The sequence below is a fragment of the Thamnophis sirtalis genome, unplaced genomic scaffold (genome assembly GCF_051295495.1).
Source record: "Thamnophis sirtalis isolate CommonGarterSnake01/CBP01778 unplaced genomic scaffold, rThaSir2_p1.2 scaffold_4, whole genome shotgun sequence".
NCBI classification, from domain to species: domain Eukaryota; kingdom Metazoa; phylum Chordata; class Lepidosauria; order Squamata; family Natricidae; genus Thamnophis; species Thamnophis sirtalis.
Genome location: NW_028261384.1, coordinates 119,695,810 through 119,723,103, shown reverse-complemented (window position 1 = coordinate 119,723,103; position 27,294 = coordinate 119,695,810). Strand labels below are relative to the sequence as shown.

At 45.6% G+C, this 27,294-nt stretch overlaps 1 protein-coding gene across 1 annotated transcript; it reads right to left on the bottom strand.

Moving 5' to 3' along the window:
- Window positions 1-9,372: 9,372 nt before the first annotated feature.
- On the bottom strand, window positions 9,373-25,238 carry NTN5 (netrin 5). The gene is made up of 6 exons (XM_087711985.1): window positions 24,308-25,238; window positions 20,993-21,181; window positions 19,738-19,887; window positions 15,394-15,447; window positions 13,788-13,871; window positions 9,373-9,701 (listed from the first exon to the last, which is right to left on the bottom strand). Exons 1-6 carry the CDS (start codon window positions 25,236-25,238, stop codon window positions 9,373-9,375), a joined length of 1,737 nt encoding a protein of 578 aa, XP_087568111.1.
- Between the last annotated feature and the right edge of the window lie 2,056 nt (window positions 25,239-27,294).

Below are 27,294 nucleotides of genomic sequence, written 5' to 3'. Positions count from 1 at the left end.
CAATAAATTCCATTGATCCTTATCTAGCACCAATTTATTTTTGACCATTAGTTGACCAGATTCTTTTGTATTGGTAGCAACAATAAACTTTTTAATGTTTTGAACTCAGCGAATGACCTTGGTTACTTGCGCCTGACCGTATGGAGCATGCGGGAATGAAAGGGGAAGGAGGGTGCAATGTGTACGTGAGTTAAGAAAACGGGGGAGTGGGGGAGACACACCTCCCTAAATCATATGCAATCTTTCTCACCAGATTCCCTATTGACTTTGCTTGGTGGGAAGCCATCAGGGAAGATCCAAAAATATAGATCACGCGACTGTAGGCCGCTGCGTCCACTAGTATGTGCGAGCTGGTTGCAGGCTCCTGAATTCACGTGACGGGGGCTGGAGCAGAGGTGGTATTTATTTATTTTATTTATTTATTTATTATTTGTCAACAAGTACAAGGAAACAAGTATGAAAACATATGAAAAATGGCACAAATAAAGGGATATAAGCAAGCAAAACATAGCCATAAACACATAAAAAGAGTACATATCAATGGGGACAGTAGGACAGGGATGGTAGGCATGCTGGTGTGCTTATGCACGCCCCCTTAGGGACCTCTTAAGAAACGCGTAAGCTCCACCGTACATAGTTTAAGGTAAGAGGTATGGGGGTTAGAGGAACTAGCAACAGGCTCAGGTAGGGTGTTCCACATATTTACTACTCTATTGCTGAATTTGTTTTTCCTGCAATCAAGATTAGAACGGATTACGTTTAGTTTGTATCCATTGATAGCCCTTGTGTTATTGCAGTTGAAGTCAAAGTAGTCATTAACCAATAGGACATTATGGCAGATTATCTTGTGCACTAAGCTCGGGTCGGAATGTAGACGGCGTAGTTCAAGGTTATCCAGACCTAAAATTTCAAGCCTGGTGGTGTACAGAATTTTATTACGAGCAGAGAAGTTGAGTACTCTTCTTGTGAAATACCTCTGGACCCTCTCTAATGTATTTAGTGTATTCAGCAGGTTCTGACCAGTTCTGGAGAACCGGTAGCAGGAATTTTGAGTAGTTTGGAGAACCAGTAAATACCACCTCTGACTGCTCCTCCCCACATCTATTCTCTACCTCCCGAGTCCCAGCTTAAGTCCCAGTTTACCCTTAAGTTTCTAACATACTGTGAAAACAGTAGAAAAGAGAAAAGGTAGATCCCTAAACTAAGCAATCCAAAGTGGTGGCATTCCATATCTGAGTGGTGCTTCACAAGGAGCAAGAAAGAAATACACACAATAATTTGTCTAGAAAAAGAGTTACGTTTAGAGTCTTCCTTACATGCTGTTTTCGTCATGCAGATATTTTTTTTTATTTTTTATTTTTTGAAATCAAGGAATAAATATAAACTAAAAGTTCTGTTTTGCTGCTCCGTGCCTCTCCCCACCCCCCCGCCCCAATGTCTATTACATTTTTATCAATGTGATCTCGCCCTATTGTGGGTGTTACAAAAATCAATGGCAAATGAAATAGTAAGAGCTATCATAGCCAACCACCAGATGGTGATGCCGATTTAAACAATGGAAGTCTATTTGCACAAACACGGATTACATTTGGATTTTCTTTCAGCAGCATTGAACCATCAGGAATGAAAGTGAGGGTGTAAGGCCCAGTTATTTGGGGTCCCCAGAGCAACAGGTAATTCAATAACATCCGAATTGGGACCTCCCAAATTAGTGTTCTTTTTTTTTTTTAATTGTTTTTGATCAGGAGTAGATTGCTGGCAATACCTGGTTATACATTGCATTTTTTCCTCTACAAATATGTTATCTCCTGTGACTGACAATGCTTTTATTGTCAGTAATAAGGGACCTCCTAACTGAAATGACAACATGGCGGGTGTTTTTTTTAAATTAACACCTGGAAAAGAGTCGGCTCAGACAAGACAGCTCTTCCTATTTATTCTCCTGAGCTGTGAGATAACAAAATTCCAGCTCTAACCCCAATTACGGTAGATATAATTTCTCTAGTTTGTCTTAGCAGGAACCCAATACCCGCTAGACACTTAATCCTCACTAATACAGGTAGTCCTCAACTTACGACCATGACAGCTCATAATTATGATAGTAAGTTCTGCTGGTCATTAAGCAGATTATCACGTGACCCACTTGGTTTTATGACCTTTTTCTGTAGTGTTCATCACCATAGAACCTACTGTCTGCAATGGGCACTTTTGGGTGAAATCCTGAAGTAAATGCCAATTTCTGGCAAAAGTTTCTTTGACCCCTCTTTCAAACCATCTGTCCCCTCTGTCCAAAATGGGGATTTCGCTGTCTTCAAAAGAGGGGCCTTTGTCTTTTAAATGCAGATGGACTGCTGAACCTTGCCCTGATGGGTTTGTTCTCCTATGTTGTGCCATGTGTTTGTGAAGTGGTTGTTTTATTCTCCAATGTACAGATCTGCACATGGCTCACTGCATTGTATTGAATGTACCACATTGCTCCGTTTGTGTCTGGGTGTTTTATCCTTTGGGTGGGCAAGCTTCTACCTTAGTGTATTCTTGGGTTTGAAGTATGCACATATGTTGTGTTGGCTGAAGATAATCCTGAGCTTTTCCAATATTCCTGCAACGTATGGAACAGTGGTGGGTTGCAGACGGTATCCCCCGGTACAGGCGTACTGGAGTCAGCCCAGAATACCGGATACTGTTCCGGTATGGTGCTCCGGAGGACCCACCCACCCGCCCGAGCTCCTTACCTGTGTTTAAAGCTTCTTTGTCTCATCTGCAGCTCACCCCAGTCTAAGCATACCTTTAGATGTTCCATTTTTAATGTAGTGTTTTCCACCCGCCTCTCGACATGCATTAATGTAGGAATGTCCCATTCACAGTCCTGAGAATACCATCAAGGGTTGATAACACAATGAGCTTCTATTGGCCGAGGCTGTTGTGAGGACACCTGGTCAATGCTGCCTGTGACCATTTTGGCCTGGCCTGCAGAAGACACCAGATATTTGGTTTCCACGGAAGCTGCATAACACCTGACCTCTCTAGGTGTCCAAAAGGAACCCAACTGACAGGTTGGTGGGCTAGAAGATGGCCAGATGTTTCACCCCACACTCTTGCTGCTCTGCTTTCGGATGGGGGTTGACTAATCTTCCAGAAGATGGCTAAATAAGTACTGTCATTTGTGTTCCAGACAATTGATAGTTCTGTATTCAGAAATAGCAGTAACCCGAGTGGAAGGTTGGAGAATTTGAAGAGTGGCCTAGAACTTCTACCTCAGGCGCCTGCTGAGGTGGAAGTTCTCAGGAAGTTTTACCTAGGCCTGCCTCCTCCTGTGAAAAGTGTTGATGGTGCTCTCCTCCTGGGAACTGATGCAGGGTGGATGGGAAAACAAAACGAGGGGAATCGATCAATGGTTGCCCTTAAATTGTGCTGCAGCGAAGCTGTACGGATAGATCACTTGCGTGCCTCATTACTGAGGGCGATTTAAAGCTTGGCCATCAGGGTAATGCAAATTATGCCAGCATATTTTTCTGCACATTGGAGGAATACACATTAATGAGGCTGTGAAAAAGAGCTTTCCTTTGTCTCTATCGGGATGCTGAGCCCCAAGTTTAGAATTATTGCATTATATCACTGGGTGGAAGTTGAAGCTTTCTGACAGAATTCACAAGCCCTTTATTTTAAGAGAAGCAGCTCTGAAATCAAGAGAGTCTGACAAAAAAATAATTTTTTGGTCTGAATAAAGAGGACAATCTTTTCCATATTTTCATACCTACTGTATGCTGTGCTGAGTTCTTGGTATAAATAAGATTGCATCCTGAGATGTAACTGCAGTAGGAATTTAGGAACACCTCGCCCATTCCATAATCCATAGGGCTCCATAATCCCAGCCCTAGTATCTTATGGATAAATTTGGTTTCACTCTGATCTTTCTTTTTTCAGAGAATTCTTTTTGATTTTTCCATCTTTGTAATTTCTTTTCTCAGAAGCCGACGCACAATGATGCACATTTTTGGAGACATTTTTGCAGTCTACCCTTGTAAAAATGGGGTTTGCACAGACACACACACACATTTACTAATATGCACATTTTTGTGTGATGCTTTCAGACAGGGGAACACTATTACAAAATGTACAAAAAGGTGTACGTGACCGTGTTTGCACATTAATTTGAAAATGCAGATTAGGTAAATTAAATTAAAATGCAAACTCGATAAAGGTTTATGTTCTAATGTTTTTAAGCAGCTCTAGGATCCAAAAGCTGTTGTGTCCTGAAGCAACTAATTACAGAGAAATGCCCTCCGGGTCCAGCCTCACCTCCATGTTAATGCGTACATTTTCTCTGAATTTTTATTGATGGTCCCCGTTATGTTCATTCTTTTCCTTCTTCCTTTGCATCCTGCGCATTTCACAGGAACAGCACAATGATTCTGAATGGACTTTTCCTGTTGATTTCCCAATGTCAGGAAGACTATCCTAGGTTGAAGCCCAGTTCCACATCATCTCATCTGGCACCTGGTTTGTGGTAGTAATAAGGAACATATCATTTCCCAGGCTCATAATGCAAGGGGAAAAAATGAATGAGGGCTTATCCCCGTGATGGCAAACCTATGGCACGCATGTCACAGTGGGCACCCAGAGCCATTTGTTAGGGCATGCAAAGCATTGCCTTGTCAACTCCAGTGCGCATGTGCACCCTGGCCAGCTTACTTTGGCCTTCTTTTCTGGCTCTTTTTTACCTCCCAGAGGCTTCCCTGCCTCTGGAGGATGAAAAACCACCCAACACACAAATCGGAAGTTTGGGAACGGACTTCCGGTTTGTGTGTTGGGCCATTTTCCGCCCTCCGGAGCCTTCAGGGAAGCCTCCGGAGGGCCTCTGGGGGTTGGGGAAGGCTGTTTTTGCCATCTCCAGGCTCCTAGAAAGCTTCTGGAGCCTGGGAAGGGCAAAAAATGGGTTCATTACACGCCAAAAAGTGGGGGGGAGGGGGGGAATCGCGTGCACAGGCATGCGGGAGGTCGTACACAGAGCATTATGGGTGTGGGTGCGCTCGCACATGACCCCCCTGTGCTCCCCCCACTTTTGGCACATGATCTGAAAAAGGTTAGCCATTACTGGTCTATCCAGTCCCTCACTGGTCAACCAACCAACTTACCTACCTACGTCTGTGATGTTCATCAGCAGGACAAAAGGACTGCAGTAGTTTTTGATTGTGTCCCAACCATGCCTTTGATATTGGGTCTATGTATCTGTGTCTGTGTGTATTTAGCAAGATATAATAGCAACTGCCAATCACCTTATCCTCCAGTGTATCCATCTCTCCTGCCATCAGGCTCCAAAAACCAAAGAAGGCATGCTGACAGCTTATTTTATTGTTGCTTACCCATAGACTAAAATCTTGCTAAAGTACTTTAAAGATATACTCTGAGAACTTCTAGAGAGGACCTGTCTTGAGCATCTTCCATCCATACTATCTAACCTTCACTATATCTTTGTCTCTGAGTGCGGCCCCTCCCTTCTGGGAATCCAGACTTCATCTGCCACATCTGCTCAAAAATTGCTTGGTTTTGGAGGAGGATAAAACCAGCTTAATTTAGAAGTGTCTCTCACTTGCAAACATGTCCCAAGAACTTGTTTCTTCTTCTGTTGAGGGTGTTGCCTTTGTCTGATCTCTAACAGTCATCTGTTGGTTTTATATGTCCTGGAATTAAAGTAGTGTTTTCCCCTTTAGCGTGAAACTTGAGGCTCTTTCTCAACCATCCCATTAATGTGATGGGGAACACCTAGAGATGGGATCAATCTGGCATCTCTTGGTCATTTTAGCCAGATCTCCTCTGGTCCTTTCTAGGCAGTCTCCTGGGACCCATCCTGATTCTCTCCTTGTATCCATCAGGTCTATGAACTCCTCCCTGGTTTGGAGGACTAGGTTAGCCTGAACAACCAATGGTGGAAAAGAATACTTCATGGTGAAACAAGAGAGAAAGAGTGGGTTCTCTGCCCGTTTTCGTCACCTGTTCAGGGTGCTTTTAAATACAATTTAGAGCAGGGGTGTCCAACTTTTGGCAAATTTAAGACTGTGGACTTCAACTCCCAGAATTTTTACTGGCTGGGGAATTCTGGGAGTTGAAGTCTACAAGTGTTAAAGCTGCCAAGGTTGGACACTTCTGGTTTAAATTTAAGCAACGGATTCTCTGCCTAGTTGCTGGGTGGGCATGGCCATGGTGGGCGTGGCCTAGTCAGCCTCCTGCACCACAGTGGGAGGGCCATTTTCACCTTCCTCAGGCTCCAGAGGCTTTCCTCAAGCCTCTGGGAGGGTGAAAACTGCCTTCCCCGGGCTCCAGAGGCCCATTTCCTGCCTTCTGGAACTTCCAGGAGATCCATTTTCTCCCTCCCTGAGCCTCTGCACTGGTCCTGCACTTGCCTCCCATCCAAAACGGGCCGCATGGAGATTCCTGGGAGAGGTGGGGTGGGAGGGGCCAGCCAGAGGTGGGATTTGGAGGTTCTCTGAACTAACTATAACATTAGCTACAGGTTCTCCCAAACCCAGGCGAACCCGTAGCAGCATGCTCCTGAGTAGTCCCCAAAATATTTCCTGCTCTTGTCCATGCAAGGTGCATTCGTTGGATTTGTATGCACAGGCAAAGCCCAATTTTGGACAGGATCACCTAGTGATGCGGCCTATGACACATATGTCAAAGATGGCATGCTACAACGTTTTGGGTGACATGCCAGCATTCACCAGCAATTATCCCTGTTTGAGTTCCCGAATAAACTGAATAAATGAGAGAAGAAGACATATGAGACCCGGCTCACCCAGAGCTTAAAATGGATTCTCACCAACCATATCATCCTATGATCTGTCGTCCTCAGGACTGTGATGGGAAAGGAGAGCAACTTGCAAAATGCGGTAGGGACATGGCAGCCAGAGCCGAGGTGGCGCCGTGGTTAAATGCAGCACTGCAGGCTACTTCAGCTGACTGCAGTTCAGCAGTTCGGCTGTTCAAATCTCACCGGCTCAAGGTTGACTCAGCCTTCCATCCTTCCAAGGTGGGTAAAATGAGGACCCGGATTGTTGTTGGGGGCAATATGCTGACTCTGTAAACCGCTTAGAGAGGGCTGAAAGCCCTATGAAGCGGCATATAAGTCTAACTGCTATTGCTATTGCTATTGCCATAGTTTAGTTGTCTTCCAACTGCTGCATGGGGTGGCTGTTTGCACAGCGAAGCTCATTTTCAAGGCGTAAGCGCAGAGGATATTTGTGACTACAGTCTCCAAAATTGCACTATCAGCAATCGTATGAAATCAGCGTTTGCATTTGTGTGAACAAGAAGTGCATTGAATTATACATGAATAGGTAAAGAATTGTTTCTCTTCTGCGGGGCTAACACGCCAGCAGAAGCAAGTTAAGCATTTTCTGAATTTTTGACATGCCAAGTCCAAAGGTTTCATCATGGCCACTCTATGCTTTCTCAACAGCCAGCGTGTGCAGGCAGAGTAGGAAAAATGCGAGTTAGCTTAACTGTACTGGAAAGGTTGGGACTTAAAAACTAATGGAGCATTTTATGTCTATTGAATCCATTTTAACAGAACTTGATGTCCATAATTGTTATTTATGGATAAGGATTTCTCCCAAATGTTTATGAGTTTGTTTGCCTTTTAACTGATTAGTTCAGCAGGATTCAGAGCACAAAATGTTATTGGATCAACCCAATTCTATGTAGAAGGGTGTCCCATGGATGCTGCTTAATTGTAAAGTCTTTACAGCTAGTCCTCGACTTACGACCTCGATTGGGCCCAAAATTTCTGTAGCTAGGCAATTGCCCCATTTTATGACCTTTCTTGCCCCAGCTGTTAAGTGAATCACTGCAGTTGTTTAGTTAGTAACATAGTTATTAAAGTGAATCTGGCTTCCCACTGACTTTGCTGGTGAGGAGATCACAAAAAACGATCATATAATTCAGAGACACTGCAAAAGTCATAAATATTATGAACCAATTGCCAAGCATCTGAGTTTTGATCATATGACCATGGGGAAGTTGCAATGGTCATGGGCCACTTTTTCCATGGCCGTTGTAACTCCGAACAGTCACTAAACAAATGGTTTTAAGCCGAGGACTACTTGTAAAACTGTTCTAATGATCTGCATACTAGATTAGCAATACTCAAAAGGAAGTGAGTTAAATAAGAAAAAAATTATAAGTACGAAAATCTTCACCAGCCCCATTCAGGAGGGATATCAAGCTGTTTCTTGTTATGACTTCATTTCTTTTGAATCAAGCAACCAGAACAAACTTTCTAACCTTTTATTATCAAGAAATGCCATCCAGCTCAAAGGGAATTCTTTATACGGAACATTTTTCTGTCAGTCTTACATTTCTAAAACCACTGCATTTCTCAAGGGTTTAAATTTAGCTTTAGTTAAATTGTATTATTTAGAGCAGTTTCCTGGATGTCTTATATGAAGGTGATGGGAAGGGTCAGACCTTTTGAAATTTTAGTGGTTCTTGACACCACAATGTCTGAGAAGTTCTGTTTTATTGGCATTGTAATAATTTGCTGTGTTTGAAATATATTTTGACACCATACAGCTTTTTTAACGAGTTGATACATTACAGTTCTTAACTACTTTGATAGTTTTGGTTTCAAAGGTCTCACAGGAAGAGTTATTGTCAGGACTGGTTCTTGACTAATTTTGACATCAGCCTTGAAAAATGCCAAACTCATGACTAAAAAGAAACCTGACTATTAGTGGATATCAATTGATGGTGAGCTTCCTTTTGAATGCAGCTGTGAGGGGAAAAAACTTGCCCCCAAATACTAGGTTTTGACAGGGAACCAAGATGGATTCTTTAGCCCTCTGTCAAAACTCAGCTTCACCTCTCTCTGAGTCTTATTCTTTATCCTATCCCTATCCTATCTCCTATGAAGGGAGACAAGGGGTTGGGGGGGGGAAGCTAGGGAACTCCTCCAATCTCCATCTGTGTTATGTGGTAAATATTGACAGCACTGTTTGCAGGAGAGACTAACATATGTTTTTGCCCTGGTGGCTCAGAAGCTGGTGGAGGGTGCTATAACTTAATCAGCAGCTTCCCATGCCCAAATATTTTCCATTAATTCATCCAAAACCAAGTTTCTAGTTCAGCTGAGTTCCTATGTCTTGCAAAGAGGGCATAATATCTCAACCCATATAGGTCTGTCAGAAAGATGAATGGAAGATGATTGATATGCAGAACTAAACCTTTAAAATCAAAACCCAGTTTAGGCTCAGCTTTTTATACCGAAGGGAATATCTGTGGGACTCTAAAACTCAGTTTGAATGGGAGTTTTTTTTTTAACCCATTCAGGCCTTATCCTACCTTTTTTTTCACCCACTTTCCCATCACTTCTCCCGCTTAGACGCCCCAGCATTTTCCACGCTTGCTTTGTTGCTGGAAACTCCGCAGTTTATGCGCCCAGGCATCCCTCCAGGGCAGAGCGAGGCTGTTTTTGTCAAGGATTAGCCGGGCAGGGTCAGGCGACTCCTCATCGTTGCCAATGATAAGGTAAGATTTGCCCACTTGGAGGTGGAGGCACTGGCAGGCCAAATCTTGTTCCGGTACCCAGAGGGGCTGCTCTCCCCGACGAATCGGCACATGACGCTGGCGGTAGACAGTGAGGATGGAGGCTGTAAATTGCCACCATGTTCCAGACTTCTCTATGGCCAGCAGCTGAGCCTGGAGAACTGCCATCAGGATTGTGAAGGTCACCAAGAGAGAGAGAGAGAGAGAAGTGAACTGTTATGTGATTCTGCCCTATTTCTGGAATTATCACATCATTCCTTTCCTCTTTTCTCCCCCCCCCTCACTGCTCCTGCCCCCACCCTTGCAGTGCCATCTAAGACTCCAATTTGCAACCTCATGCTGTCATCACTAGGTGCGTCATATCTGGGGGGAAAACAGTGTTTCCCAGAAAACGGGTGCTTTAACAGAGGATGTATCAGAGGGCCACGCGGCATCGCCTCCTGCATGAAGGTGATCAGTGCCAAATATTTCCCTTTTCTAACCATATTTCCCGGATTGATTTTGTGGGAGGGGCATGTTATTCAGGTAGCCCTTGACTTACAGCAGTTTATTTAGGGACAGTTCAAAATTGCAACGGCAATTGAAAAAAGTGATTTCACACTTAACGACCATTGCCGCATCGTCACGTGATCAAAATTCAGATGCTTGACAGCTGACTCATATTTAATCCAGTTGCAGGGTCCCAGGATCATGTGATCCTATTTTGTAACCTCCTCACAGCCAAAATCAACGGGTAAATCAGATTCACTTTACAACAGAGATGGGTTGCTTCAGGCTTGGACCAGTTAAGGCAAACCGGTAATGGTATTTGGGCCTGGGTGGCTGAACTGGCAGTGATGGCTGGCTGGCCATGCCCCTGAACCAGCCTGCTGCAACATACACCCTTCGTCGTCTTCACCACCTGCGTCCACCAATGGCCTCCTCCTGCCTATACCCAGGTAAGCATTCGTACTAGCCTAGCCCTCCCCTCCCCACTGGCCAGCATCTCCCAAAGTTGCCAGTGTTGCAGTCGCCCTCCTGTTGGAGCTCCAATTGGCAGGGGGTGGCCCTCTCCTTCCCTCACTTGCCCTGGTGGCACCCCAGCAGTAGCAGCCGAGCAAGGGAAGGAGAGAGGCTAGAGAAAGAAAGGAGATATATGATAAAGCATTCCCCCCACTGCCAAGGGTGAAGGGGAGCACTCCTCTGGGTGTCCTCTTGTCTCTGCTTCACCCCGTAATGTTGTTTCTTTGGCTTGTGACCAGGCAACACAGGGGAGGAATGGGAGGAAAAGCAACAGGTGATGGGTGGGCAGAGAGGAAGTGGGGGGAGAGAATAAAAACTCACCCACCCGCCCACTGTCTTCACCCAGGCAGGCAGCACGGGCACTGCTACGACATGCATCTTGCTGCACCCGGCCCAACGAGTGAAGGAGACGCTGGCCACAAACCGCCTGCCTGCATTCAAACTAGCCCGCCTCCTGTCTCCCTGCATGGGCCCTCTGGAAGGGGAGGGCAGATCTCTCCCAAGACCAGCTTCTTTCCTGTCCTCCTGCTGCATCAGTCCGTAGGGGGAGGGCATGGATCATTCGGCCCTGAGGTAGAAACAGCTACGGTGGTGGGGAAACCAAGGGTTCTTTGCCAGCCTCCCAGCTGGCAAAACAGAAATTTTTGCCAATTGGGTGGGTGTGGCTAGGTGGGGCATATGACTCAATGTGCTTGAGTGATGTCAAGTTGGCCATACCCACTCAGTCACATGCCCCCCACCTAGCCACGCCCACCGAACGTGTAGTAAAAATTTTTAGAACCCATCACTGCTTTACAACCTTTGGACTTGGCAAGTCAAAAATTCAGAAAATGTTTAACTTGATTCTACTGGCATGATAGCCCCGAACAAGAAAAACAATTCTTTAAAATTCATGTTTAATTCAATATACTTCTTGTTCACCCAAATGCAAACTCTGCTTTCATACAATTGCTGATAGTGCAATTTAACAACTGCAGTGATTCACTCAACAGCTGTGGCGAGAAGGGTTGTGAAATGGGGAAAAACCAGAGGTGGCTTGCTCCCGGTTCAGCCCCGTTTAATACAGTACAATAGCAGAGTTGGAAGGGATCTTGAAGGTCTTCTAGTCCAACCCCCTGCTTAGGCAAGAAACCCTATACCACTTCAGACAAATGGTTATCTAATCTCTTCTTAAAAACTTCCAGTGTTGGGGCATTCACAACTTCTGGAGGCAAGCTGTTCCATTGATTAATTGTTCTTGCTGTCAGGAAATTTCTAGTTAGTTCTAAGTTGCTTCTCTCCTTGATTAGTTTCCACCCATTGCTTCTTGTTCTACCCTCAGGTGCCTTGGAGAATAGTTTGACTCCCTCTTCTTTGTGGCAGCCCCTGGGATATTGGAACACTGCTATCATGTCTCCCCTAGTCCTTCTTTTCATTAAACCATTAAACCAGACATACCCAGTTCCTGCAACCATTCTTCGTATGTTTTAGTCTCCAGTCTCCTAATCATCTTTGCTGCTCTTCTCTGCACTCTTTCTAGAGTCTCAACATCTTTTCTACCAAACCGATAGTGGAATTCAGGCCTGGGTCACAGAACTGGCAGCGACCCAGGCCTGCCATGCCCCCCCCCAACCGGTTCCCTCACTGCTGCTGGGCCGCCACCATTTTGGTTTTTAGTGACTGTGCATGCGCAGTTGACTGTAAATTGTTCTGCTCATGCTCAAAGAACAATTTACATTGAACAGCACATGCACAGCACACGCATTGCGTGCAGGTTGCAAGCTGAAAGTAAAACCAGCAGCAAAACTCACTTGACAAATGTCTGACTTAGCAACAGATATATTGGGCTCAATGGTGGTCATAAGTAGAGCTTTACCCCTTCCTGGTAGACCATTCCAATTGCTTTTTTTTTTTTTTTTTTTTTTTTTAAATATAGTTTTTATTAAACATTACCTTTAAAAAACAGAAAAACACAATACAGCGACATAAATACAACGACATAAACAAGACAAATCATACATAACAATATAAAGTAAAACATACAGATACAGATACCGTTTTAGACATACAACCCCCCCTCCCCCCCCCACGGTGACAGTCATTCACAGCCCAGTTTTTCTTTCTTTCCTCAATTATTAGATCTCTAAGCCACATCTTCTCATTGCAAGATTCAGGGATCTATTACAGTACTTATGTTAACTTTCCCCATTTTAAGTCCCTGCTGTTCTCCTAGTCGCCCACATATACCATAGGTTCCAGCTAAGATAATGTTCTGTTTCTCCTTTATCCCTCAGCCAACCCGTCATTCTATCCATTTCTGCACATTCGTAGATCTTTTTAATTAATGCGTCTTCCGGCGGTATAGTGGTGGATTTCCAAAATTGTGCATAGGTTATTCTTGCGGCCACAATTATATGCAGGCTCAAATGCCATATTGAACTACTTATGTTATCTGGTTTGATGCTTAGTAACAGGTTCTCAGGTCTCCATTCAATGTTTGCCCCGGTAACCTCTTTTAACCATTTTTTAATCCTTTTCCAATATTTCGTGGCCTCAGTACAGGACCACCAAATATGGTAGAATGTGCCATCCTTTCTTCCACATTTCCAACACAATGGAGATAACCCAGGAAACATCTTAGCTAACCTCGTTGGGGGGAAGTGCCACCTATAAACCATCTTGTATATGTTTTCTTTGAATGCAGTGGATGTTGTAAGTTTAATGGTCTTACTCCATAGATCCCACCATTTGCCCATTTCAATTTCATAACCTAGGTTTCTCTCCCATACTGTTAGAAGGCTTTTGTCCATCTCTTCATTAGTATCGTGGCAGGTCAAAAATCATTCCAATTGCTTTTTTTTGATCACAATTTTGCAAGCAGTGAAATTATGGACAGGGAAATTAGTTATCAGTTTGGTGTACAGGTAGTCCTTTCTTAATGTCCACCATTGGACATTAAGTGCAACTGTCAGAAATACATGCCAGTTGTGCCCACTACCCAAATTTTGATCACCTGATCATGGGGATGCTACACACGTGTAGTATCCCCATGATCAGGTCATACGTGTAAAAACTGGTCATGAGTCACTTTTTCCGTTGCCATTGTACCTTCAAATAGCCTCTGAATGAATGGTCGCAAGTCGAGGGCTACCCTTACCTGTCTTGAGTTCCTGCAAGAAAAGGTGTAATCTGTTTGTTTATTGGTCTTGTATGCCGCCCACTCCCGAAGGACTCCGGGCGGATCTCAAATAAATAGCAAACGTTACCGTAATCCTTCTTGCAATAGTTCTTCAAGTTCATGTGGACACTTTGTCTTTGTGGTGGTGTGCAATGTTTCTGACATTCAGTACCTGGTGAACAAACAACAAACAAGCACATGGGAGGGGTAAATCCTTCTTTTGGGCAATATCTGACTGCAGTTTCAAGGCCTATTATTTGTCTAACGTATTATTTTCATTAGAGCAAGATTAGGCAACCTGTTGTTCTCCTGGTATCTCAGATGCTATCTGGACCTTATGGGAGTTGTCCGAAAAACATTGAAAGCGCCGGCCTGCCGGGTTAGCTGCCGATGGAGCAAGACACCGTTTCCTTTGCACAATTCCTCCTACGAATTCTCAAGTTGACTCCCAGCCTCACTAGGTAGACCACAGCTGGAAAGCAATTCGAATGGACGGCTAAAATAGAACGGGCTATAAAGCAGGGGGTCCCCAACACCCCGGACCACAGCCCGCTACTGGGCTACGGCCTGTTCAAAACCAGGCTGTGGAAGGGATGGGTAAGCTTGTGCATGCAATGCAGCTCCATTTGGTGTGAGCAGTGGGCGCAAAAATTGGAGACGGCTGCTATAAGAATCTTGCAAGTATGTTTCTGTACCTCTTCCCTCTTCCTATACTCCCGTGAATTAGGGAGGGGTTTGTTTGGGCTACTTCCAGGGGTGGGATCCTACCAACTTAACTAGTTCGCTCTGTTTTTGTGTGTCTGTGTGTGTGTGTGTGCCCAGTTTACAGAAAACTCACCTTCCGCGTGGCTGCTGGCAAGGAAAACAGCTGAGGCACAGCAGTCCACTCTGCTGCACCGATCAGCTGGGCTTCGGAAAAGGAAATATAGGTGAGCCTAGTGCAGGGGCAAGCACCCTTCAAAGTCAGAGCGAACAGGTTTGCTCCCAGCTGATAGTTGGAGCTACCAGTTCTCCCAAACCGGTCCGAACTGGTAGAATCCCACCCCTGGTTGCTTCTGAATGTTATATGGATACTCTGGTCTTAAATAATGCCCAGTGGTTCTCAACCAGAGTAAGTTCTAGTGGTTCGGATCAATTCGGCCGAGTAGGTAGTAACTTGGCTGGCCACTCCCCTGAACTGGTTCTATCGGCGACGCCATAGGAGGTGCCATTTTGTTTTTTGCTTCTCTTCATGTGCAGAAACAATTTGTTTACTACTGTGCATGCGTGCATGCGAAGCGCATCCCTGAGCTAACTGGCAGTAACAGAAGCCGGAACCCACCCCTGTTCTCAACCTGTAGTCTGCAGACCCCTGGAGGGCCGTGATGTCATCACAGGGCGTCTGCAAAAGCTTGAAGTAATGATGATTTAAATCTTGAATGTAGTGTTGGGGGTCCATGGCCACAAAAGGTATTTAAAGGGGGTCCACGGTGAAGAAAAGGTTAAGTCACTGCTGTAGCCCATTTTTTGTTTGTTGTAGCCAACAAAGCCTGCATAGCTCTCTGGACATCACCTTCCTTATTCTTTGCATTTACATTTTTTTTAGAGATGAAAAGGGCTCCTCTTCTGGGGATGTGGCTTTCCAATCCCTTTTAAAGGAAAAAAATTAACTGATTTCCTTAGGAAAAAAAAATACAGTATATATACCCCCTCACCTGCTTTCCATTCCTGCGGTGGGATAACTGTAGTTGTCACCTCCTCCTGGATTCCTAGGGAAAGTAAGACGTAGAATAATAGATTTGGTATGATATCGCCAGAAGCTCAGTGCTGGGTTACCTGGCTTCCATGACATCAGTCCACTTGACTGGTGTGTGTGTGTGTGTGTGTGTGTGTGTGCCCTATGGCCGCCTCATTCAGCATGCCTTGTCAGAAAGATCAAGGCTTTACTGGAAAAAATGAACTCACTTTCTGATTTGGAAACCGGGAAGCAATATTTTATTCTATGGAAGGATGTGCTGGAGGGAGGAGTGGGAACAGAGGTCGGGCGAACCGGTAGTTGCGGTGGTGGGAGGCTCTGCCCACCCATCCGGACACTTCTGTGCATGTGCAGAATCGTCGCATGCACGCGCATGCACAAGCAAACCGGTAGTAAAATAAATTGAAACCCACCACTGAGTGGGAAGAATTTGCTGTCGATCATGATTGTATGATACATGGAAAACAATTAAGAGATTCTGTGGGTTTTATGTGTTTGATATGGAACAAAATTTATTTATTTATTTACAATTACCCTTTGTTATTTTTATAAATAATTCAAATTAGTGAACATACCCAACTGTAGGAAGTTAGCACCCACCCCTCTCCTAGAAGAAAGAAATATTCTAGGAAATATTAAAAAAGCAGAATATTATATTTCCCCGGTGAGAAATGGAGAAACATGTTTTTTAGGCAGGAAGCAGGCTCACTCTTAATTATTAATACCCCCTACCCTCCTCAATAGCCCAAAGCAGATGTCAGCACTTAAGAGATAGCTAGGTTTATTCATAGGCAAATGCCCTCACCCAAGATCCAACAAAGGTAGGATTAGCCCTCTACCCATCTAGCAACAGAACTCACCACATGGCACCTGGGGAGATTATATCACCCAAGAAGATTCAACCAAGCTAAGGACTCAAGATACTACAAAGTTACTCCTGCATGGCCCCATAGGAGTCTTACAACCAATCAGAATACATTTCTTACACAGGAAGAGGAAGCTCCAAGGCAGGGCCCAAGATAGGTTATAAATCAGTAGTGGATTCCTACTGGTTCGGACTGGTTTGGCCAAACCGCTAGTGGTTTGGCAGCCTGGGTCGCTGGAACTGGCAGCGACCCAGGCCTGCCACGCCCCCGAACTGGTTCCCTGGTTGTCGCTGTTGGCACCGCCATCTTGTTTTTCACAGAACAATTTTAATTTCAATTCGCATACTTGCCCAGCACACATGAGGCATGCACAGCGCATAAATGAGTGAACTGTCAGTAGTGCCTGCTGGAACCCACTCCTTATATAAATCTATGTCCCTCTCTCACCCATGTGCTTCTTTTTTGCTCAGGACCTCAAGCCATGTGGTCCTGTCCACCATTAAACCATCTTTCCAAGCAGTTTCCATGGTTCCAGTGTCTTTCTCCCAACTTAGAACTAATCCCAGAAGGACATTACTTCCAACACAACCTTCTTCCTCCTATTTTCTCTACAATAACAACCCTGTGAGGTTGCAAGGACAGAGAGTGATTGGCCCAAAGTCACCCAAAAGGCTTTCATGATTAAGGCAGAACTTGAACTCATGGTCTCTCACTTTCTAGCCTTGTGCTTTAACCTCTAGATCAAATGGGCAATATATTGTACATATATAGGTACTTCTATACACATTTGGTCCCACATTTGGGATCAGAAGTTCTGTTGCTAAGCAACGTGGTTGTTAAATGCCATGCCTGACTTTGCAACCTTTTTTCGCCATAATTGTTAAGTGAATCAGGTGGTCATTAAGTGAATCCAGCTTCCGCCATCAACTTTGCATGTCAGAAGCCAGCTGGGGAGGTTGCACATGACTCTTGAACACTGCAGTCATCATAAATACATGCCAGTTGCCACACGCCTGAATTCTGATCACACGATTATGGGAATGATGTGGCTGTTTTAAGAGCGAAGACCTGTTGTAAGTCACTTTTTTTTTGGTACTATTGTAACTCTGAACAGTCGCTTAACAAGTGGTAGTTAAGTCAAGGACTACCTGTATGGACATTACTTTGATGAAGTGAATAGAATTGAAAGAATGGCAGCTTCTCTGCTTAATTTTTTTTCTTAAGAAAATTGTAATTTTGCACCGAAGACCAAATATATTTACAAGGACAGCATGAGATAAACTCAAAACATATGGAATGATGAATGGTTGTTACCCACCATCCCATCTCCATCTTTAGAGACTGCCTGTGTGTGATTTGCAGCTTTCTAATTTTATATTTAAAATGTATATATAACACTCTGCCATTCCTCCCAAGCCCTTAGTGTTGGCATAGACATTATCCCCCCCCCCCCTTATTTGATCCTGACAACAACCTTGAGATTTTAAGATGGTGAGTAGCCGAGTTGGGTTTTATGCTAGAAAGGAGAAAAGTTCTCAATGCTGAAGTTTCTTTCCAGACTGGTAGTCTAACCACCAGCCGCCCCCCCCCCCCTGGTAATTGGGGGTCAAAGAAATCAAGGTGGCGGCTTTTGCTGTGTGATTGACATTCTAGTTCTTTTTTATGTGTGCTGCATGGCCCTACTAACCACTCTGAAATGCCAAACAACGATTTTATGGCATCACCTGAAGAGAGATTTTTTTTAGAGATTTTATTAATATTTGTAGGCCGCCCTTTTCCCTGAGGGGACTCAGGGCGGCTCACATAAAATCAGGGAGGGGGAATACGAAACAATAACGAAGACACATATAATAAAAGTAATAAGCAACATACATTCATCATTCGGGAGGGGTGGCTATCCTTGTCCCCAGGCCTGACGGGCTAGCCAGTTCTTAAGGGCTGTGCGGAAGGCCTGGACGGTGGCGAGGGTACGAATCTCCACGGGGAGTTCGTTCCAAAGGGTCGGGGCTACTACTGAGAAGGCCCTCCTCCTTGTGGTTGCCAGCCGGCACTGGCTGGCCGATGGGATATGAAGGAGGCCCAACCTGTGAGATCTAATTGGTCGCAGGGAGGTAATTGGCAGAAGGCGGTCTCTCAAGTATCCAGATCCACTACCATGCAGGGCTTTATGGGTGACTAATAGCACCTTGAAGCTCACCCGGAGATCGACAGGTAGCCAGCGCAGCTCGCGGAGGATAGGTGTTATGTGGGTGAACCGAGGTGCACCCACAATCACTCGCGCGGCCGCGTTCTGTACTAGCTGAAGTCGCCGGATGCTCTTCAAGGGCAGCCCCATGTAGAGCACATTGCAGTATTCCAGCCTAGAGGTCACAAGGGCCCGAGTGACTGTTGTGAGTGCCTCCCGATTCAGGTAGGGTCGCAACTGGCGCACCAGGCGAACCTGGGCGAATGCCCCCCTGGTCACAGCCGTCAGGTGGTGGTCAAACAATAGCTGTGGATCCAGGAGGACTCCCAAGTTGCGGACCCTCTCTGAGGGGTATAAGATTTGACCCCCCAGCCTGAGTGATGGAATATTGGTCGAATCTTTGGGAGGAAAACACAACAGCCACTCGGTCTTTTCTGGGTTGAGCACAAGCTTGTTAACCCTCATCCAGTCCATAACGGCCTCAAGGCCTCGGTTCATCACGTCTGCCGCTTCATTGAGTTGGCACGGGGCGGACAGATACAACTGGGTATCGTCCGCATATTGATGGTATCTGATCCCGTGCCTACGGATGATCTCTCCCAGCGGTTTCATGTAGATGTTGAATAGTAGGGGGGATAAGACCGAGCCCTGAGGCACCCCATATGTTAGGGGCCTAGGGGACGATCTCTGCCCCCCCACTAACACCGACTGCGACCTGTCCGGGAGGTAGGAGGAGAACCACCGCAACACGGTGCCTCCCACTCCCACCTCCCGCAGTCGTCGCAGAAGGATACCATGGTCGATGGTATCGAAAGCCGCTGAGAGGTCAAGGAGGACCAGGATGGAGGAATGTCCTCCATCTCTGGCTCTCCAGAGATCATCGGTCAATGCGACCAAAGCGGTTTCAGTGCTGTAACCGGGTCTGAAGCCTGACTGGAAGGGGTCAGACTTTAAGAAATGGGAAACTAGAATCTGTAGATCCTGGCCTCTTGCTTCTTCTTCCCTATTGATCCAAGGGGCAGAGGAGAATTTCCCCAACTTGGTGCCCTACAGATGTTTTGGGACTGCTAATCCTATGCTTACCCAGGCATAAGGGTGTGTCACTAGGAAGGTGCCAGGTCGGGGGGGGGGAGGCTGCACCAAGATGTCCTATTCTCAAACTGCCTCCAAGAAATGAATTGCTGTCCGGATGCAGATTGGGCTGTCCCACAAGGCTGACATGGAAGAAGGTTTAAGGAAGAAGAAAGCTTACGAATGCAAGGTATGTGAGCGCTGCGGCTTTGCTGGAAACCCTGGGCACATCGATTGCAGATCAGGCCGGTGACTCCGTTCTTGCACTGGCACTGCCCAGTGGTCTGGTTGCAAATGGCCCCAGTAGCCCCAATAGGATGACATTGGCATGCTGGAAAGAAAAAAGAGGAGGAGTTATGGAAGGAGAATAATGTACTTGACCATCTCTACAAATATCTATGTTTTTGTTTTAAAAAGGTTTGCGTTCTTCTACAGTGAGTTCTAGTTCCATCTTGGGCCTGACAGCCGGCTGGATGACTTTCAGCAAATTACCAGGAGACAGTGAGTTCTAGTCCCACTTTAGGCAGATGGCGAGTTCTAATCCCATTTTAGGCATGAAAGCCAGCTGGATGACTTGGGGGCCAGTCACTCTCTCTCAGCTGAACCCACCTCACAGGACTGTTGCAGAGGTGGTATTCAGCCAGTTCTAACAGATTCTGGAGAACCGGTAGTGGAAATTTTGAGTCGTTCAGAGAACCAGCAAATGGCTGGCCTCTGGCTGGCCCCGCCCCTAATCTATTTGCAGGTTGGTGGGGTGGGGAGGGAATAGGGGTTTTGCAGCATCCTTCCCCTGCCACGCCTACCAAGCCACACCATACCCACCAAACCATGCCCCACGCAACTGGTAGTAAATAAAAATGAATCTCACCACTGGACTGTTGCTCTGAGGAAGATGGGTGTGGGAAATGACCAGGTTGAGCCCAAGGGAGAGATCAAACGTCCCTTGGCACCCACAAGAGATCTAAGTCCAGCCCATGATGAATTGATTCTTATCTATTTGCTTTGACCATTAGTAGTTCAGATTCTTGTAGAGAGCATCTTTGCAATAAACTTTTATATCCATTTGAACTGCCTGCACTTCCTGAGCTTGACAATGAGTGGTTAAGAAATACGATCAAATAAAATAGGAGGAGGAAAGAATGTTAAATATGTTCTCCACCTTCAGCTAATTATAAAGTAATAAACACAGGAATTAAAAAAAATCTTGCTTATTGATAAAGAATTGAAACTCCCTGAATGACAACGGTACATTTGCAGGGTAGGGTCAAAAAAGCCAAGATGACAATTGTAACTGTGTGACTGAAGTTCTGCTCCTTTTTATATTCCTTGGACATAAAAAAAGGAGTAGGCTTTGATCAGGTAGGCAAGGCCGCCATCTTGATGCTTTTGTGGGTGCCTCCTGGCAAGGATGGTCTGGGCTACAGGACCTGACCCACCTTTGCAGGCTCTGTGGCTGGTGATGGGATGGCTGAAGTCACGCTTAAAGCCTGGTGAGCAATACTGGCAGTGGCGCCCGGCCGTGTGGTGGCGACAATTCAAGCAGATCCCCCCGCTCCGGCGCCCCGAAAGTTCAAAAAGCTCCATGCTGAAGCGGCAGCGATGAGAATGGCGGTGGCAGTTGCAGGCTGAGGACACAGGAAGGGGGTTCATCGGTTCAGGCAACTTTCTCCAACAATGTCCAAAACCTCTTCCACCCACCTCTATGTCTTGTATGCCCAGCCCTGCAAGCCAGAGGTGGTATTCAGCAGGTTCTGACCAGTTCTGGAGAACCGGTAGCGGAAATTTTTAGTTCGGAGAAGCGATAAATACCACCTCTGGCTGGCCCCGCCCCCATCTATTCTCTGCCTCCTGAGTCCCAGCTGATCGGGAGGAAATGGGGCAGTAACCTGCCATGGCCACCACACCTTGCCACGCCACACCAAGCCCACCAAGCCACACCCACAGAATGGGTAGTAAAATTTTTAAATCCCACCACTGTAACAAGCCTCCCCCCCATATAAGAGGGTCCAGAGGGACAGCGTGGGTCAAGAAATCCAGATGCTGGCTGCAACAGGCTGATCAAACCCCAGTTCTTATTTTACATGCATTGTGGAGCTACATAGGTTAACCTCACCCTGCCCCAGAAATCCCTTATAATGTGGTTTTTTTTTCCAACAGGCCTGGAAATCCCCTAGGAAGAAAAATCATGTATGCTGGTTATTAATTCTAACTCTCTCACGATCATGTTTTTATTCAAGTGTAATGAATGCAATTGTTTTAAGTGATCTGTAAAACAGGTAGTTCTTGACTTATAACCATTCGCTTAATGCAGGGGTGAAATGCTACCGGTTCGGGCTGCTTCACCCGAACCGGTAATAAAAATGCTACTGGTTCACCCAAAGCAGTAGTAAAAAAAAAAAAAAATGAAACCGGTTCGGGCAAACTGGTTTTTCCAACAATCAGCTGTGGTGTGCGATTTATATTAGCTAGAATTTGCAGGATTTCCAGCTTTCTAGCTAATCTAAATCGCTTGGCACAGTGCATTGCCCCCCCCTCACTGTTCGCCTACGTTTGCAGTCGCGCTCGGTAGCAGGCTCTGTCCACCCACCCAGACATCATCACGTCCGTTTTTGATGCTCTGCGCATGTGCGCTCACATTGCTACCAAACCGGTAGTAAAGGTAAGTTGATTTCACCCCTGGCCTAATGGCTATTTGAAGTTACAATGACACTTTAAAAAAGGTGATTTATGATGATCTCTGAACCTGGAACTGTCACAGCATTCCCTCCCTCGTGTGATCGAAATTCATGCATTTGGCAACCAGCACGAATTTACAATGGTTACAATGGTGTCACTGGGTGGCGACATACAATCTTCCCAACTGGCTTCCGACAGGCAAAGTCAATGGGGGAAGCTGGATTTGTTTAACCACTGCATGATTCATTCAACAACTACAAGGGATTAGCTTAATAGCTGTGGCAAAAAAAAGTGTGCAAAATTGAGCCTGACTACCTTAGCAACCACCTAGCTTAACAACAAAAATTCCGGTCCCAGTTGTGGTTGTAGGTCGAGGACTACTTGTACTGGCGACATGGGGAGCAAGCAAACCTAATCAATACATAATACATAGATGTGTTAGATGGGTTGCCATATAAATGTGATAAATATATAAAGAATAAAGAATTAAATAGGGCTGAGCTTTGATCCTATCACAGCCACCCTCTGGCCTTTGTAAAAAAAAGTTTTCCTGTGAATGACCCTCCAGTGTTAGGAATTTTTGTCCCCACAAAAAACAACCACCATAGGCAGCGATGTTTTGTTGAAAAATGAAGGAATAAGATCTCTGTTTGAAGGTATGAAATGCAAGGTTACCAATAAATATAAGTATACTTTCTGGGGGGAAATAATGCTAATGTTAACGGAATATATATTGTAGAATGGAAATGAGGCCTTTAGTTATATTAGATGAAACATTTGAGACGGTAAATGTTATTTGAAGATGCAGATGTTAAAACACTTGTAACCAAACGACATGCTGCATGTGATGATGGGTTTTTTTTGTGTGTGTGTGTGTGTTTGTTTTTTTGTTGTTTTGTTTTTGTTGTTTTGTTTTTGTTGTTTTGTCTTTCCCCCCCTTTTTTGGGTCTTCTCCCTTTTTTTAAAAAACCCTAGGTTATTGTGGTGTCTATTAAATATATAACAGAGAGATACCGGGGGGGGGTGTACGGGGGGAAACGTAGTAGGGATGCACCTGTAATCAAATGACATACTGTATGGGATGATGGTGTTTTTTTCCCCTTTTTTGTGTGTGTGTGTGGTTTTTTTTCTTTTCCCTCTGCCTTTCCTTTTCTATTGTTATGTGATTATGTTCTCTATGTAAGAAAAAAAAAAAAAAAACCACCACCAAATGCTTAGCAGTTCACTGCTTGTGAGTACCAAGAAATCCTTGTTGCCTCTAGTGGCATCAAGGGAATCCTCAAATAAATTGAAAGATGGATGATAGTGTTTTTGAAAAAGGGCCCAAGCTTTCCATGTCACAAGAGTTCGATGTTTTCACATGATCTTTATCCAATTAAAGATGCTAGGTTGTATGAGGTTTTGGTGAAATTGCTGACCTCACAACTTTTTGGGGGGTTTAAAACAAATGGGAGACAGCCCAGCAATGATCCTAAAAATGCCTCCAAAAGATTGCTGACTCTAGCAAAGGATGTGTTGAGATTCCAGATGAGGGCCAAATTGTCATACAATCTTGGAAGAACTGCAATCCAGTTTGGCCATTCTCCTTTTTCCCAGGGACCATTTAAAAAACAGAGAATTCATGGGATGTTGGAAATGCTTAAAAAAAAAAATATTTCAGGGGATCTGAAAAGATGGCTGGCCTAACCGTAACCGTAACCGTAACCGTAACCGTAACTATAACCAAAACCTTAACCCTAACCCTAACCCTAACCCTAACCCTAACTCTAACCGTAACCGTAACCGTAACCAAAACCCTAACCCTAACCCTAACTCTAACCCTAACCCTAACCCTAACCCTAACCCTAACCCTAACCCTAACTGTAACCCTAACCCTAACCAAACCAACAGCAGAGTGGATGGGATTGTTTTTTTTGAATAAGGTTTTGGAAAGGTGCCCATGGCAGAATCTTTCCAGTTTGGGAGGGGCCATGTTTGAATGGGGCTTTATTCCTGCAGAATTCCAAAGAACAGGTCCCAGCTCTGCATACAGGAAGTCCTCAGCCACTGGTGCTCTATCTCCCCTGCAGTCTCACCCACACATTCATGAGCATCTTTGGGGGTTGCCCGTTGCCAGGGCCTATCCCAGTAGAAAGTTTTGCAGGTGTCACATTCAGGGCCGGCTGTGTTGTGCCGACAATCACACTGAGGCACCCCTCCATCTTTCCCAGCTGTGCACCGTGAGGCATGTCCATTGCATTTACATCTGCCTCCAACCTGCAGCTCAGCTACTCCGTAGGAGGCCTCTTTCCTGCGCATCCCTAAAATCCGGGCTGAGTACATGCGGTCAAAGGACATGCGGAGGTCAGTAGCGGTCACCCAGTCGTGGAGGATGGGGCTATACTCGAATCTCTGGGCCGAAGGGCGGCCGGCAAGAGGCATGAAGGCCACCAGCCCTCCTGTGAGGGGCTTCAGTGCTGTTTGAGCCTCAATGCAAACTGCTTCATGCTCCATGCTTTTCACAATGGTGGTGGTTGGGGGCAAATGGTAACGCCGCCAGCAGTGGCTGGAAAAGAACTGAAAAGGCATCCAACTGCGTCCATAGTCCATGGACTTGTAAATGGCCAAAGATTCTGGTCGTGGGGAGCAGAATCGCAGAGCCACATAAAGGATTTCCATCCGCCGGCCCAAAGCCAAGCTAAGCGTGGCATTGGCTGTTGGCTGAGACCACCAACATGTTGTATCCCCGTCGCCATCTGTGAGACGCTCTGACCGGTGGGTATGTTCTTGGCAACCTTGGCAGAATTTGGAGGCTGGGTCGTTCGAATCGCGAAAGGCGCAGAATCGCCCGGGAGGACCATTGCACGTACTGGAGGCTTCCACCAGACGGCCCGATGCCAGTTCAGACAGCTCAGGCAGGCAGAATTGTGGGCGCTGGTTGGCATTGTAGCAAGGATCATGAGGGTCGGGAGTTTGGCCCAGAAGGAACGGGAGGAAAACTGCAACACCCCATGGGAAGTGAAGCATCTCTGGGGAAAGGCGCCAGGAGTCAACAGCTCATCACCTGGAAGATGAGAAGGTAATAGCTGATATGAAAAAAAGAGTGATGGACAAAATACTCTGTTCTTCCCTGCCCTTCTTCCTATCTTCTACCTATTGTTTCCAAAAATAATAGAGGGAGAGAGGGAGAATGAGAGAATGAGTGAGAAAGAAAGAATGTTTGTGTGTGTGAGAGAAAGAGAAAGTGTGTGAGAGAGAATGAGAGAGTGAGAGAGAGAGAGAGAGAGAAAGAAAAAGTGTGCGAGAGAGAGAGAATGAGAGAGTGAGAAAGAATGTGTGTGTGAGAGAGAATATTAGAGAGTGAGAGAGAATGAGAGAGAAAGAGAAAGTGAGAGAGAGAATGAGAAAGAATGAGAGAGAAAGGGAGAGTGAGAGAGAAAGAAAGAGAAAGTGTGTGTGTGAGAGAGAATGAGAGAGAGAAAGTAAGTGGGAGAGAATGAGGAGAGTGAGAGAGAATGAGAGAGAGAAAGAAAGAGAGAGAGAGAAAGTGAGTGAGAGAGAATGAGGAGAGAGAGAGAGAGAGAGCGAAGCAAGCTAAAGGCTCATGTGATAAAAATATGGCTATGATACTGAATAGCAATAGCAATATAGCAATAGCAGTAGACTTATATACCGCTTCATAGGCCTTTCAGGCCTCTCTAAGCGGTTTACAGAGAGTCAGCATATTGCCCCCAACAATCTGGGTCCACTGAAGATGTTTGATGATAGTAAGCTATACAAATTTGTGCCTGTTGAGAAGTTCAGCTGCCACAATCCCCAGCCAACATGGCATTCATCTACCATCTCTGACATTTAAAGCATTCTGTGGTGGCCAGTGGCCTCCATAAGTATGGAGTTCAGTGCACATGATTTTCTCACCTCGAAAGTTGTTAAACCACCTGTTTTGGGCTCTCTGATCATTTGTACCACACACAAATTCACACACATGGATGTCTCCCTCCACCCTCCTGCCTCTGATCTCAACAACTTTCTCTAATATAGAACCCAAGAGCCAAGCAGACAAGGATGAAATGACCATGAGGAAATAGCTTTAAACTCCCTTTTCATAGCTGAGGCACAGATGGGAATTGGCACAACACAGGGGCCTGGAGGATGGATGGAGTGGAGGAGTCAGGAGAGACCACAGAAAGGGGATAAGCAAAGATAAGTTGTTTTTGGCCTTGCATATATTGGAAAGGACGCTTCAAGCATTCTAGCAGATATAACATGTAAAGCAGGGGTGGGATTCAGTCGGTTTGGACTGGTTGGGGAGAACCAGATGATAATTTTACATCTGGTTTGCCGAACCAGTAGTTGCAAGGACTGGCTGGCACTGCCCTCCTAGGAGTCTCCATGTAGCCCATTTTGGATGCCTTACCTAAGTTCAGGGCACATGCGGAGGCTCTGGCAGGACAAAAAATGTGCCTCCCGAAAGTTCCAGAAATTTGGAAATGGCCCCAATTCCAGTCTCTGAAGGGCCTCCGGAGTCTGGGAAGAGTGAAAACACCCCCCCCCCCCAAGGTGCAGGAGGCCGTATAGGCCACAACCACCATGGCTATGACCACCCAGCAACCAGGCAGAGAACCGGTTGCTAAAATTTTTGTATCCCATCCCTAACATGGCAAGGAATTTTGGATTAAGGAATAACCATTTGTGGATTATGCTAAATTCAAATTCTGAATTTTGTCCACATTCTGGCATGGTGGAGGGTTGAGTAAACATACTGGTTTCTCAAGGGGATCGGTGCAGCTGGAGCATCACAGGAAGTAAGGACGCATGCACGCACATGTGTACATTCATACTGGTTCCAATGGGATCTGGAACCCACCACTGCTTCCCACCAAAGGTGGTCCCTATTTTCCTACTTGCATTTTTTACATCCTTTCGAACTGCTAGGTTGGCAGAAGCTGGGACAAGTAACGGGAGCTCACTCCGTTACGCAGTGCTAGGGATTTGAACCACCAAACTGCCGACCTCTCTGATCGACAAGCTCACCATCTTAGCCACTGAACCACTGTGTCCCTCAGATGTGCTTAGGGCTCCT

Excerpts from the sequence above, each read along its gene's own strand:
- NTN5 (XM_087711985.1), bottom strand. The coding sequence starts at position 25,238 with ATGCTTCACTTCCCATGGGGTGTTGCAGTTTTCCTCCCGTTCCTTCTG. Across the intron at positions 15,448-19,737 it reads CGCTCACATACCTTGCATTC|GAATCCAGGAGGAGGTGACA; the intron begins GTAAGCTTTCTT and ends TACTTTCCCTAG. Across the intron at positions 9,702-13,787 it reads CTATTGCAAGAAGGATTACG|TTCTCCAGGCTCAGCTGCTG; the intron begins GTAACGTTTGCT and ends TCCTGATGGCAG.